Here is a 15,154-nt window from a genome sequence, read left to right as displayed (position 1 = left end):
CGATTCCTACAACACAAACACATTCTAACCGTTCAGATTTGATCCAGAGCCAGAACACACGTGGGTATAGCGGTGGTTTAAAAATGATTCATTGGCTTTGATACATTGATTGGTTAGAGATTATCCAATAGCTGATTACTTTGTTTTGTACAACACCCCTCAATTTGATGTCACCACAAACGACTTCAATGATTGCCGTCTCAGACTGAAGTATGCAGCGGAAGAATTCAGTTGGAGTCGTAAGGCATCCAGAAAATGGCCAAAGAGTAGAACCAGCTCACCTGCTTTTACACTATAATTTGACTATTAGATGTTCAATGTTTCGTTTGAAAAATATATTTGAAAAAGAATAGTTTCACTGGATTAAAACAAGAGTTCAATTCACGTAACAGGATTGACCTTAAAATGAGGGACAGATTTAAATGAATCACTAATCACATTAAATAAATAATCTTCAGAAATTACTTTGTCAAAGCAACAAAATAACTAGGGCTTTACAATGATGGTGAAAACTTGGAGAAATGTTGGAGTTATGTGGGTTGAAATCTTAGAAGTCAGAGGGTGCACGTCAAAATGCTGGATTTATTTAATTCTCCATGTGGTCTATATTAAAGGACACTTCATTTAATATAACAGGCTTTTAAAACACAATACTGCTGTCTACAATGTCTACTTAATATATCAAAGAGATGCAAAAGGAACTCTTTTTGTAGAAAGACCCTAAAGCTGAATGTGAGTTTTGTAATACCTGTCATTACTCTGAAAGTATTAGTACTACGTATCCTTTTTTAAAACTGTGACACTCTTAAACACAGCCATACAACCAAATAGGGATTTAAATAGCTATACGGTTTTTGAGAGTTTTAGAATGTTCAATCCAAATCGCACAATCTAAGTAATAAATTAGGTTTATGCAAATGTAAATATTTTTTTTTTATTAACCACTAGCTGCCTACCAGTATAGAGCATGGACCTAGATATTGTATTTGCTGTAACTTATTTTCTTCCTCTGGTATTATTCACAAACTTTTATTAGATTCGGTCCTGGCCCTGTTTCTTTTGTCTAGCTGCTGAACGCCTCGCGCTCCTCTGTTCCGTTCCCCATGCGGTCGCGCGCACGCGGTCGGCAGAATTCAGGGGCCGTGTTCGACTACTTTAACATGTTATCCTCCCTTCCTCCTACGCTCTTCTCCTTGAGGTTATAATTGATTTGACAAAGTTTGAAAGGTAAAATCAATGTAGTGGGAACACTTCCTCTCACCTATCTAATGATGTAAGATCAGTGATCGCCACAAGGATGGAAAGAAACATTTTTATTGTTCAATCTCGAACACGGCCCAGTTCCTCTGAAATGAGGGGGACTTGCGCTGCCCCCCTGCTCGCGCCCGCCCCAGCAGGCACCACCGATTGTTGACAAAGACGCCGCGAGACGGAGAAGAGAGCCCGAGCCTTGGTTTTAAGCCACAGACCACCGGAGGACTACGGTTAAAGACCCCATCCGTTTACGGAGAACGAGGAAGGAGCGCGAGCGTCTTGAAAATCAACCGTGAGTCACAATGAACCGCTTTGTGTGTGTCGGTGCATGGTAGATTTTATTTAATCAGCCCAGGCAGCAAGCTAGCTACCTCCATCTGGTCATTTCATTCCTCTCCCTCCCTCCCTCCCCGTGTGATCCGTTATCATATGCTGCTCATTTCTACCAGTTAACCCGCGAGACCTGCCCCGTTATGACAGCTTTCCGTCTTTCTTTGTGTCTTGTCTCTGTGTGTCTCTTCCCCCTCCTTTCGCGACCAACCCGAAGGTGTGGCCGGCTCGAGGCGATTCGGTAATACTGTCTTTGCTTTAAACAGCGGTCGGACCGGCGCGTGAAGAAGAGAACCTCCCCCGGCAAACCACAGCCACCTTTACATACCCACACCGACAGAATGATCACAGCGGGCCGGGATGGGTTGGTGTCGGTGTGATTAACGCGAGGAGTCTTCAAGGAGTCTTCCATACCAAGAACAACCAGGAGGCCGGGGTCCAGGCGAGGTCTGGCCGGGCATGGTGTGATCTGAGTTGGGCAGCCAGTCTGGATCTGACCGGTGACCACCCGTCCTTTCCCCGGAGCCTGCGTGGCCCCAAGCCGCGTCCAGAGCCCTCCAAGATGGGGAAGTGTGACGGGAGAGTTACACTGGTGGCGATATGTTCACTGCAGCTGGTGAGTGTTTGTTGCAGTGAGGTGGGATTGGGAGAATGGGAAAAGCTTTGTGTTGCTTATCCACAATGCCCATATTTTGACACTCAGTCCCTGTTCCCATCTCTCTCCCTCTTTCACTCAGTCCCTGTTCCCATCTCTCTCCCTCTTTCACTCAGTCCCTGTTCCCATCTCTCTCCCTCTTTCACTCAGTCCCTGTTCCCATCTCTCTCCCTCTTTCACTCAGTCCCTGTTCCCATCTCTCTCCCTCTTTCACTCAGTCCCTGTTCCCATCTCTCTCCCTCTTTCACTCAGTCCCTGTTCCCATCTCTCTCCCTCTTTCACTCAGTCCCTGTTCCCATCTCTCTCCCTCTTTCACTCAGTCCCTGTTCCCATCTCTCTCCCTCTTTCAATCAGTCCCTGTTCCCATCTCTCTCCCTCTTTCACTCAGTCCCTGTTCCCATCTCTCTCCCTCTTTCACTCAGTCCCTGTTCCCATCTCTCTCCCTCTTTCACTCAGTCCCTGTTCCCATCTCTCTCCCTCTTTCACTCACTGAATCTTACATGTGTGCCTAAGAGAGAGAGAGATGGTCTGACTGAAAAACGTTTGAACTATTAACAGTGTGTGTCCCATTATTGGTATTATTGGCAACCACAGGACAAGTGTGTGTGTGTGTGTGGCGATCACTGTATTCTGGGAGACCACGTGAAAAGGAACACTTCAGCTTTTGAAAGTTACAGCAGGAAAACAAGGGAGCCCTGTCTTCCTCTCATCTGCTATTCCTCTCTTCCTGCTCTCTCTCTCTCTCTCCTGTCATTCTTGCTGCTGCTTGTCCCTCCGTCTCTCTGGTCAAAACTTTTATTTCTGTTTCTTATTTTCTACTTTTATTTTCTGTGTTTTTATTTGTGTGTGTGTGGCAGTATTCTGTGTTTTATTTGATTGTGATATATTGTGACAGTGGGTACTTGGGAATGTAGCTTATTTTCAGTAGTTTGGGGAGTTTATTTGGGTGTTGGGGGGGGGGGGGGGGGGGGTAGTCCCTCGGCTGGTGCTCCTTGCAGTTTCCATGGAAACAACTGCAGCATACTGTGTGTGTGAGAGACAGTTGTTTCTTTGTGTGTATGTGTGTGTCCCTGTGCATATCTCAGAGAGGGAGTGTGTGTCAAACTGCATCAATGTAATACCATGACGATCCCCTATAAGTATCTTGTGATATACCTGTGTGTGTGTGTGTAGATGGCAGCACTACAGAGACAGGTGTTTGACTTCCTGGGCTACCAGTGGGCTCCTATCCTGGCCAACTTCCTCCACATCATGGCCGTCATACTGGGGATCTTTGGAACGGTGCAGTTCAGATCCCGCTACCTCATATATGTGAGACGCGTACACATACACACACAAATACACACAAATACACATACACACACACACCCTAACCCCTCTTTGTCTCTGTGGATATCAGTATGCGGTGTGGTTGGTGCTGTGGGTGGGTTGGAACTCCTTCATAATCTGTTTCTACCTTGAGGTGGGACACTTGTCTCAGGTAAGAGATGTGCGTGTGTTTATAACATGTTTATAACGTGTTTATAACGTGTTTATAATGCATTTATGTTTATAACGTGTTTATAAAGTATTTGTGTGTGTAAGGTGTTTCTGATTATAACATGTTGATAATGTGTGTTTATGTGTTTATAACATTTGTGTGTTCATAACATGTTTTCTCTCATTTGTGTGTGTGTGTAGGACAGGGACTTCCTGATGACGTTCAATACGTCGCTGCATCGGTCCTGGTGGATGGAGCACGGCCCTGGTTGCCTAGTAACGCCGGTGTTGGACTCCCGCATCGCCCCTGACGACCACCATGTCATCACCGTCTCTGGCTGTCTCCTTGACTACCAGTACATTGAGGTGCTGAGCGCCGCGCTACAGGTCCTTCTGGCTGTGAGTAACACACACACACACACACCAGGGTTTCCGTTAGTAACACACACACACACACCAGGGTTTCCGTTAGGAAAATGTGGTGCCGGACATTTGACCCGCAACGTTTTAATTTACCCGACATTTGAGAAATTTACCGGACCCATATGCATTGGGTGCATAACCTGATTATGGCGTCCACCCACGGTGCTCAGAATGACAGAAATCACATTTAGATTATGGTAAATCATAAACTATTATTTATTCACATTATAGCTGCGTAGCAATGCACACACGGCAGTAGGCTACGCACGAATGTCAGCACACTGCCCATGCGAGCGGTTTCTTGTGACAGAGATTAAAATATCGGTTAGAAAGTTAGAAAGCTGGGAGATCTAAAGATGCAAAAACTAGCATGGGTTGCTAATATGACTAGGATTGTGGCTTTGGCTACCGGACAGTGAAAGAAAGTTGATTTGAACACCAATAGAACATGAGAGAAATAGGCTACTTGTTTCATGGCATATGTAAGTCTTTATAAAATAATTGCCTCCACGTTTAAAGGAATGGATTTTGGCTCGGCTACTTTGAAACAAGGTAAGACATGCCTCATAATATGAAGTAAAACGATCAGGTTTCACACAATTAAGTATATGTTTTCAAAATGCACACTGCCTCCAGCTCACATTGCAAAGTGGTGTGTGACGTGCTAAAGCCTGCCTACTGCTGCCAAAGCACTTGAATGGATTGCGTTTAGAATTGTTGTGCAATGATTGGGCTTATTAAAGCACGTTTCACTCCAGCAACAACAGGAAACGAAGCAGCAGCTCTAGCACTGTATCTGTTTGCTGTGCGCGTGTGATAAATACGAAACATAACGACTTACGAAAATACACACGCAACAATTTTAATTCCACTAAATTATGCAAATTAACCTATAGACCGATATGCATGACCGGTCAAATGTATTTCCATCAATGAATAGGGTAAAAAGCATTATTTTGCACTGGATTTTTTTATTCTCCCGGCTGTCCAGTGCCAATGTTATTTATCAGCTTTTCATATTTTTTTTGGGGGGGGGGTGCCAAAGGCCTGGCTATTACTGGCTAGCGGAAATCCTGACACACACACACACACACATACACACACACACACACACACACACACACACACACACACACACACACACACACACACACACACACACACACAAACAACATAATACTAACCTTAACCTCCCTGTCTCTCCCTTAGCTCTTCGGCTTTGTGTATGCCTGCTACGTGAGCAAAGTCTTCCAGGATGACGAGGATAGCTGTGAGTGTTGCGTCTGTCTAAGTGATCCGTCTATCTCTGTGTTCTGTCTGAGTATTCTATCTGTCTGAGGGTTCCATCTGTCTGAGGGTTCCATCTGTCTGAGGGTTCCATCTGTCTGAGGGTTCCATCTGTCTGAGGGTTCCATCTGTCTCAGTGTTCCATCTGTCTCAGTGTTCCGTCTATCTCAGTGTTCCATCTGTCTGAGGGTTCCATCTGTCTGAGGGTTCCATCTATCTCAGTGTTCCATCTGTCTGAGGGTTCCATCTGTCTGAGGGTTCCATCTATCTGAGGGTTCCATCTGTCTGAGGGTTCCATCTGTCTGAGGGTTCCATCTGTCTGAGTGTTCCATCTGTCTGAGGGTTCCATCTGTCTGAGGGTTCCATCTGTCTCAGTGTTCCATCTATCTCAGTGTTCAGTCTGCCTCTGAGTTCTCTGTCTGCTTCTGATCTTTCTCTCTCAGTTGATTTCATTGGTGGCTTTGACTCCTATGGTTACCAGCCTCCTCAGAAGACCTCCCACCTCCAACTGCAGCCCCTCTACACGTAGGTAACCTCTAACCTTTCAACCTTAACCTCACGGTGACCCCTTACCCTAGCCCTTAAGGCATCCGCATGCTTCCCATCCGAAACGTTTTTGTTCGAATTAGTCTTCAGCAAGGGTTTTTTCAGCTGTTCGTGCACACAAGCCTAAGTCGGTAGCCGAAGTCTATAAAGTGTTTGTTGTCATTCAACGAGAGACAAATCGTTTTCATGCACATTTTTTCACTTGAGAAATACATTTGACATTTTAGTCATTTAGCAGACGCTCTTATCCAGAGCGACTTACAGTTAGTTAGTGCATACATTTTTCATACTGGCTCCCCGTGGGAAACGAACCCACAACCCTGGCGTTGCAAGCGCCATGCTCTACCAACTGAGCTACAGGTGAGCTGCACCAAACATCTTAGTTAGATGTAAAATTGCGTGACTAAGATCTCGACAAAAACGTAAAAATTGATGACAGATTTCTTGAGTTATCTTAGATAAATTCTGACTATTTTCAGGAAGTGTAGACTGGCTACGGTGTCTCAAGATGGACAAACGTTTTTCAAGCGAAGGTCTTTTGAGGGAGTATGCGAGCAACACTCGTTTGGTTTGCGTAGCCGAGTTCGGCTAGATGCCAGCCGATCCAAAGCAGTCGGAAGGCTTTTGGGAGGGAATTGGTTTAACAAAATATACACTGCTCCAAAAAATAAAGGGAACACTTAAACAACACATCCTAGATCTGAATGAATGAAATAATCTTATTAAATACTTTTTTCTTTACATAGTTGAATGTGCTGCCAACAAAATCACACAAAAATTATCAATGGAAATCAAATGTATCAACCCATGGAGGTCTGGATTTGGAGTCACCCTCAAAATTAAAGTGGAAAACCACACTACAGGCTGATCCAATTTTGATGTAATGTCCTTAAAACAAGTCAAAATGAGGCTCAGTAGTGTGTGTGGCCTCCACGTGCCTGTATGACCTCCCTACAACGCCTGGGCATGCTCCTGATGAGGTGGTGGATGGTCTCCTGAGGGATCTCCTCCCAGACCTGGACTAAAGCATCCGCCAACTCCTGGACAGTCTGTGGTGCAACGTGGCGTTGGTGGATGGAGCTAGACATGATGTCCCAGATGTGCTCAATTGGATTCAGGTCTGGGGAACGGGCGGGCCAGTCCATAGCATCAATGCCTTCCTCTTGCAGGAACTGCTGACACACTTCAGCCACATGAGGTCTAGCATTGTCTTGCATTAGGAGGAACCCAGGGCCAACCGCACCAGCATATGGTCTCACAAGGGGTCTGAGGATCTCATCTCGGTACCTAATGGCAGTCAGGCTACCTCTGGTGAGCACATGGAGGGCTGTGCGGCCCCCCAAAGAAAGGCCACCCCACACCATGACTGACACACCGCCAAACCGGTCATGCTGGAGGATGTTGCAGGCAGCAGAACGTTCTCCACGGCGTCTCCAGACTCTGTCACGTCTGTCACATGTGCTCAGTGTGAACCTGCTTTCATCTGTGAAGAGCACAGGGCGCCAGTGGCGAATTTGCCAATCTTGGTGTTCTCTGGCAAATGCCAAACGTCCTGCACAGTGTTGGGCTGTAAGCACAACCCCCACCTGTGGACGTCGGGCCCTCATACCACCCTCATGGAGTCTGTTTGTGACCGTTTGAGCAGACACATGCACATTTGTGGCCCGCTGGAGGTCATTTTGCAGGGCTCTGGCAGTGCTCCTCCTGCTCCTCCTTGCACAAAGGCGGAGGTAGTGGTCCTGCTGCTGGGTTGTTGCCCTCCTATGGCCTCCTCCACGTCTCCTGATGTACTGGCCTGTCTCCTGGTAGTGCCTCCATGCTCTGGACACTACGCTGACAGACACAGCAAACCTTCTTGCCACAGCTCGCATTGATGCCATCCTGGATGAGCTGCACTACCTGAGCCACTTGTGTGGGTTGTAGACTCTGTCTCATGCTACCACTAGAGTGAAAGCACCGCCAGCATTCAAAAGTGACCAAAATATCAGCCAGGAAGCATAGGAACTGAGAAGTGGTCTGTGGTCACCACCTGCAGAAGCACTTCTTTATTGGGGGTGTCTTGCTAATTGCCTATAATTTCCACCGGTTGTCCATTTCCATTTGCACAATCAGTGTTGCTTCCTAAGTGGACAGTTTGATTTCACAGAAGTGTGATTGACTTGGAGTTACATTGTGTTGTTTAAGTGTTCCCTTTATTTTTTTGAGCAGTGTATATTATTTATTGTGTGACCTACTTTTTCCTTTGAACTGTATGCTATCATTCTCTCTCTCTCTCTCTCTCTATCTCTGTCACTCTCTCTCTTTCTCTCTCTCTCTCTCTCTCTCTCTCTCTCAGGGCCGGGTAGGTGAAGGGGGCGCCCCCATCAGATCACACCTCAGCGGTGAAGCTGAGTCGCCTTGGGAACAGAACACTCACTCTGTGTGTCACAGTACAACTGAAAGATGGACTCACCTGTGTGTGTATGTGAGACTGTGTGTGTGTGTGTGTGTGTGTGTATGTGAGACCGTGTGTGTGTGTGTGTGTGTGGTAACCGAGGGCAACTGACTGATACCCCTGAGGTGAATGTACAGAGGTCAGTGTGGAACCAGCCGTTCTATGGGAAATGGGGGAGACACTGGGCATGAGAGGACACTGCACCTATCGGCTCTCTGCACCCCTAGGACTCAGCGTGTTTGTGTAGCTCTACAGGACTAGCTGAATGACCTCTGAACTATTGTGGGAGGTGCCTCAAAGTCACATGGCTCTTCATGTTGTCGTTTTAGAATGTGATGATGTCATAATAGAACAATCGTACCCCCAAATCCCAAGCTTGTCCCTAGTTCTGTTGTGACAGGGTGACCCTATGAACTCACAATCACAGCAAAAAAGCAGAAGCGGTTTTGTCGCGATTGTGTTTACACCAGGTTAAGTGATCTGTTATGGACCGGTTAAGGATTGGGCTTTAGTGTCTCTGGGGAAAGATGTGGGGATTCTGTGCATGTAAATATCTGACTGATTGGTTGTTGTTTTGTTTGGGGGTGGGGAGGGAGTTGCGTAGCCACGCCCCTTTACGTTTCTCCTCTCACCTTTTTGTCCTTGATGACTAGAAAAGCTTCCTCCCTCACACCCTACAATCCTTTCTTCCTTCTGTTATTCTCCCTCAACACTTCATTCTCCTTTCTTCCTTAAAGAAATCATGGGTCTGACCTGATGTTATTGATGAAAGGAATACAAGGATACTGATTTATTTCACCAACACAATAGGTCAGAGTGCATTTCTAGGTCGGAAAGGATGAGGGGAGGAGGGAGGCTGTATTTCTGAAGTGGTTTACCTGGGTAATACAGACAGGTGTGTAAGGAGACATTGGGGGTGGGTTGGTGAAAATAAAGAAACTGTTTCTAAATTAAATCAGTCCTGTGTTTTCTGCACACACACACCTTGGGACAAATTGATGTATGAATTTCGCCTCATATTGCATGATAGACCATGTTGCATATAGTATATTCTAGTGACAGTGACATACTAGACTAGTGACACTGTTGAATGTTAATAAAATGTTTTGTAACAGGCTATGTTCTACTTTTCATTAAAGTTGAGTAATTTAGCAGACGTTCTTATCCAGAGCAACTTACAGGAGCAATTGGGGTTAAGTGCCTTGCTCAAGGGAACATCGACAGATTTTTCACGTAGTCGGCTCGGGGATTCACACCAGCGACCTTTGTTAGTGGCCCAACGCTCTGAACCGCTAGGTTACCTGCCGCTACCGCCCTGCCCTTTTTCACACTGGCTGTTGGTTGGTTCACATTGCACCGGTCTAGTAGAGCTGTGGTTCCCAACTGTTTTCAGTTACTGTACCACCAAATGAATTTTGCTCTGCCCGAAGTACCCCCCCCGTGTGCATTTTACCAGTAGGCCTATGGTCATGAGTCTTCTCAAATACCCCCTGTGGACAGGCCAAGTACCCCCAGGGATCCTAATACCTCTGGTTGGGAACCACTGTAGCAGAGCATCCAGATCCAGCCTCACGAACACCCTCTGGCCCTCTGTGTAGTCAGCACGTTGCCATGGCTGCAGCTGGACTCCAACCATTACCATCATCATCATCATCCCCTGAACGTTCTGTACAGACCTGAATAGACAGCATTCTGAACATACCTAATAACGGTATATCTGGGACTGGGAATAACAAACTGTCCACACTCACTCCCTAACCAGTGTTAGAGAGACACCACTATAATCTTTATTATGAATGTATTTATTAGTGTATTTTAGATTATTAGTGTATTTTTGCCCAATGTGAGATAGAACAGCATGTCAACAGAGCCACACGTATGTATAACAAAGGGACTGGTGAGACCCTCCCCTCCCAGTTGGCGCAATGAACCGCACGCTCTCAGCTCTCATCCGTTCCCATGATGCAGCGCGTCTGCCTGTCTCTGCTCCCCTCCGAGCCGCCATGTTGTCGGAGTGAAAGCCTGGAAGTCTGGAGAGAGAACTGGGGCTGAAATCTGCAACCATCCGCCCTCTCCGCCTGTAAGTAGCCCTCACCCGGGGGCACAGCGCGCCTCTAGCCGCCTCAAACCACACATCGCCCGATGTATTGCCTTTAACGGGCTGTAACGATAGATTTGTGGGTTATTTTAACAGCTGTGTTGCCTCCTCTCCCCTGCCTCCTCCAGCTGTTGCCGTCTTCCGCTCTAGCCAGACAGCTAGGGCCTTTGTTAGCTAGCTAACTTACACCCGCGTCACGGAGACCTGTAGAGCCCGAGTTCACGGAAGACGGACAGGGCTTGCCTCTCACCCATCCCGGTGCTAGTAATGGGTCACCGGTGTGTGTTATCCCTGGTAGAGGGGGTGTCGGGGGCGAGTTGATCTGGTCGCTGGCTTGGAGGCCGTGTATTGTTTGTTGGTAGACTTGGGTAGTTAGTTAGCTACTGGAACCAGTACCGTGGTTGGCATCAATACATGCCACTGAAGCTAGTTGGCTAGCGAACACTCCCGTGCATTGATAACTTAATTACCAAGTTATATGTCAACCAGACAAACACACATATTTCTTTACGTCCATTTTCATGTATAAATGGCCTCGTTTTGTTTAGTTAGCTGGATGTTGTGAGTTGTGCCTCGTCCACGTTCCGTTTTTATTGTTCTGGCCCGGGTGGACAGGACAGTAGTTCGCGGTGATAATCGATCCACGGTATTAAGTAATGATTAACCTAGTAATGGGCAACAATGCTATTTCCGGCTGGCGAACGTGATGAGAGGAGACTGGCTCGCTAACGTTACTGATTTCCGGGTGTTTCCAAATAGGTTACGTTACCTAGTTATGATAACATACACCGCTGAGAAATGAATGGCTGTTTGTTTTCTGCTTACATTGAATAACATATTTTCAGACCCAAACAGACCGGAAGTATTTGTGTGTGTTTTGATTGTAAGTGGTTGTCTTGAAGCAGTGTTGTCTGGATGGCAGGAGCTAGCTGGCTAACTAACATTGCCTGCAGAGGGGGGCGTGCTTGTTATGGAATAGCTCAGCCATTATTAACGGCGACCCTGGAGCAATTAGGACTGTTTGTGTGTACACCTCTGAGCCATAATGGAGGTGTGTGTGAGGTAGAGAGAGGTGTTATGTGATTTGACAGATTCAGGCTATATTTCCCAAATACTTTTGTGGCTTCCTCTCCATCAGAGGTTGGCCGGGTTGAATGCTAAATAAAACCTAGAAACCTAGAACAGATCGCCTGGTTGTCTTGAACATAGCTTTCGACTGAACATACCCCATCATCCGTGGAGTGGGTGGAATTCACATCACCTGGCTGGGCCACATTCAGCAGGACACAATGTTGTGTTAATGTTGCAGATAGAAAGGTCATGAGTAAAACTGACATTATTTATTTTCTGCAAGTCAGAGAAGAATGTTTGTTCTGCAGAATACAGTTATTCAGACAGTTGGTGAACATAAACAAAGCAGGCTAACTCATCCAAGCCAGCTATGCCCATGGTGGGACACAACGCAAATATTTGCTGCACAATCATGTACAGTATAAATGTCATAGACAGTGTTTCTGTCTAACGTCACGTAGGCCTACATTTTACATAAGGCGAAATAAACCAGACCAATATCCTGTAACTTACACCAGACTTCTGTTACCTACCTACATTACCTAGCTACCTTCAGACCATCTGTAACTAGTGAAAGGGAAAAGACTAGTGGTAGGGCTGGGCGATATGGTCAAAGTATCATATCACAATATATTTCGCATTTACGGCGGTATTTGTCGGTATTTTATCTTTCTGAATAAGAAATGTTCTAAATATGTTTTATGAGTAGGCTAGTGCATAAGCCTAGAATGGCAACAAATGAATTCTTAGTGGTTTTAATGGGCTTTCGGCAAATGAATTCTTAGTGGTTTTAATGGGCTTTCGGCAAATTAATTCTTAGTGGTTTTAATTGGCTTTTGGCAAATGAATTCTTAGTGGTTTTAATGGGCTTTCTGCGTTCTGATTTGTTTTATATTCAACCCAACTAGGACAAAACTGATTGAAGTAGTTCAATTTGTTGAACTTTTAATTTATTTAGCACTGTATCAAAATATCGTTCTAGGCATTATTGTAAAAATCCAAAACGGATCGGTATGTGGATCCATACCTGTATACCTTTAAAATATGATATCTCCCAGCCCTAGTTTGTGGTAATGTCATGGTTTTTCTAAGCAAAGGAGTCAGGCTTTAGTTCCATTTCATACTCTTGTTTGGCAGTTAAATCGAACATGGAAATCCCCCACTTGAGTCATGACTTGAATGAAAGTATAATTTAGCTGGAATTTGACTCCATCTTTGCTCTGGGGCTGGGGTGTGTGTGTATTTGTGACACTGTGTGTGTGTGATTCACAACATGTTAGGTATGAAAATAAAGGGACAGTCCCCCCTTAAAATGTAAGTTAGAAATCTGCAGGCCTCAACCCCAAATGAATGGGAACGATTGGCATGGTATAATTAGAAGGAGTTAGGTGGTGACAATGTTTCCCATTAATTTGGGACAGAGGATGGTGTCGTAGACCATAAACTCAGCTCCACCAATGTTTCCCATTCATTTGGGACAGAGGATGGTGTCGTAGACCATAAACTCAGCTCCAGTAATGTTTCCCATTCATTTGGGACAGAGGCTGGTGTCGTAGACCATAAACTCAGCTCCACCAATGTTTCCCATTCATTTGGGACAGAGGATGGTGTCGTAGACCATAAACTCAGCTCCAGTAATGTTTCCCATTCATTTGGGACAGAGGATGGTGTCGTAGACCATAAACTCAGCTCCAGTAATGTTTCCCATTCATTTGGGACAGAGGATGGTGTCGTAGACCATAAACTCAGCTCCAGTAATGTTTCCCATTCATTTGGGACAGAGGATGGTGTCGTAGACCATAAACTCAGCTCCAGTAATGTTTCCCATTCATTTGGGACAGAGGATGGTGTCGTAGACCATAAACTCAGCTCCAGTAATGTTTCCCATTCATTTGGGACAGAGGATGGTGTCGTAGACCATAAACTCAGCTCCAGCAGTGTTTCCCATTCATTTGGGACAGAGGATGGTGTCGTAGACCATAAACTCAGCTCCAGTAATGTTCCCCATTCATTTGGGACAGAGGATGGTGTCGTAGACCATAAACTCAGCTCCAGTAATGTTTCCCATTCATTTGGGACAGAGGATGGTGTCGTAGACCATAAACTCAGCTCCAGCAGTGTTTCCCATTCATTTGGGACAGAGGATGGTGTCGTAGACCATAAACTCAGCTCCAGCACTCCACACATTAAAACACTTAGAATATGTTGTCATTTATTTTTTGCAAGTTGCCTGACTTCACTGGCTGGTGGACCAACGTGTTGATTGCAGTCCCTGCAAGTGTGTGTATATGTTCCAGATTGTGTTAAAAGGAATGTAGCTTGTGTGTGTGTGTGTGTGTATTGGAATGAGTTGTGTTGAAGAGGTGTGTGTATTGTAATGAGTTGTGTTGAAGCTGTGGGTGTGTGTGTATTGGAATGAGTTGTGTTGAAGCTGTGGGTGTGTGTGTATTGGAATGAGTTGTGTTGAAGAAGTGTGTGTGTATTGTAATGAGTTGTGTTGAAGAGGTGTGTGTATTGGAATGAGTTGTGTTGAAGAAGTGTGTGTGTGTATTGTAATGAGTTGTGTTGAAGTGTGTGTGTGTATTGTAATGAGTTGTGTTGAAGCTGTGGGTGTGTGTATAAGGGCTGTTCTTAGGCACAATGCATCGTGGAGTGCCTGAATACAGCCCTTAGCCGTGGTATATTGGCCATATACCACAAACCCCCGAGGTGCCTTATTGCTATTATAAACTGGTTACCAATGTAATTAGAGCAGTACAAATAAATGTTTTGTCATACCCGTGGTACACGGTCTGATATACCATGGCCAATCAGCATTCAGTGCTCGAACCACCCAGTTTATAATTGCTCTTTGCGAAGGGTATTCCTCAAGCTCTGCCTCTGTCATTCAAATGTTTTCAAAGACACTAAAAAAAACATAGCAGGTTACAAAGTAGCGCTTCGTTGCTACGTTTTAATCTATGGGTTGTCACTTGTCAGGGACTGGTCCAAATTCCTGTTTTGCCACCCCCATCTAGACCGCTAACTAGCTGTGGGAGAGTACTTGACACCGTTTACTGAGGGTTAGTGCTATCCAGGATCCTTGTGACATCCCAACCCTAAACCTTATAGTGGAACTGACAGCGTTTTAACTACTTTGCAGATATGAAACAGACAAACATAATCAGTGAAAAATATACAATTCCCAGTTTATGCTACAAAACCAACCATATGAGGTTTTAGAAATAGGTTCTATTTGACACAAAATTCTATGACGTACAGTAAGACATTGTTGGCAGAATAGATGAATGCAGTTGTGAAGAAGGCTTCAGGGTGCCCAAGAAAGTCCAGCAAGCGCCAGGACTGTCTCCTAAAGTTGATTCAGCTGCGGGATCGGGGCACCACCAGTGCAGAGCTTGCTCAGGAATGGCAGCAGGCAGGTGTGAGTGCATCTGCACACACAGTGAGGCGAAAACTTTTGGAGGATGGCCAGGTGTCAAGAAGGGCAGCAAAGAAGCCACTTCTCTCCAGGAAAAACATCAGGGACAGACTGATATTCTGCAAAAGGTACAGGGATTGGACTGCTGTGGACTGGGGT

The 15,154-nt window shown here is 45.6% G+C and overlaps 2 protein-coding genes across 6 annotated transcripts in view; both read left to right on the top strand.

The window, feature by feature from the left end:
- Positions 1-1,839: 1,839 nt before the first annotated feature.
- LOC311132363 (sodium/potassium-transporting ATPase subunit beta-1-interacting protein 1-like) lies at positions 1,840-9,359 on the top strand (the record flags this gene model as incomplete). Of its 2 annotated transcripts, XM_084165616.1 has the most annotated exons (7): positions 1,840-2,200; positions 3,413-3,550; positions 3,639-3,719; positions 3,920-4,117; positions 5,351-5,411; positions 5,872-5,953; positions 8,310-9,359. In XM_084165616.1, the coding sequence occupies exons 1-7, from the start codon at positions 2,147-2,149 to the stop codon at positions 8,317-8,319; spliced, it is 624 nt and encodes a 207-aa protein (XP_084021742.1). In that variant the 5' UTR covers positions 1,840-2,146. The 2 variants fall into 2 exon arrangements, with proteins under 2 accessions (XP_084021742.1, XP_084021743.1); XM_084165617.1 differs by lacking the exon at positions 8,310-9,359 and having other exon boundaries at positions 2,141-2,200; positions 5,872-5,957.
- A 1,043-nt stretch (positions 9,360-10,402) lies between these two features.
- LOC311132351 (pumilio homolog 1-like) overlaps positions 10,403-15,154 on the top strand; it is a gene marked incomplete at its 3' end in the record, with an annotated part of 47,230 nt that continues 42,478 nt past the window's right edge. For all 4 annotated transcript variants that reach the window (XM_084165598.1, XM_084165599.1, XM_084165597.1 and 1 more), the window contains exon 1: positions 10,403-10,488. The remainder of the gene's footprint in view (positions 10,489-15,154) is intronic.

Source organism: Coregonus lavaretus (genome assembly GCF_964263955.1).
Source record: "Coregonus lavaretus genome assembly, chromosome: 7".
Classification (NCBI taxonomy): domain Eukaryota; kingdom Metazoa; phylum Chordata; class Actinopteri; order Salmoniformes; family Salmonidae; genus Coregonus; species Coregonus lavaretus.
The sequence above is the reverse complement of the archived record's forward strand: the minus strand, read 5'-3'. Positions and strand labels throughout refer to the sequence as shown.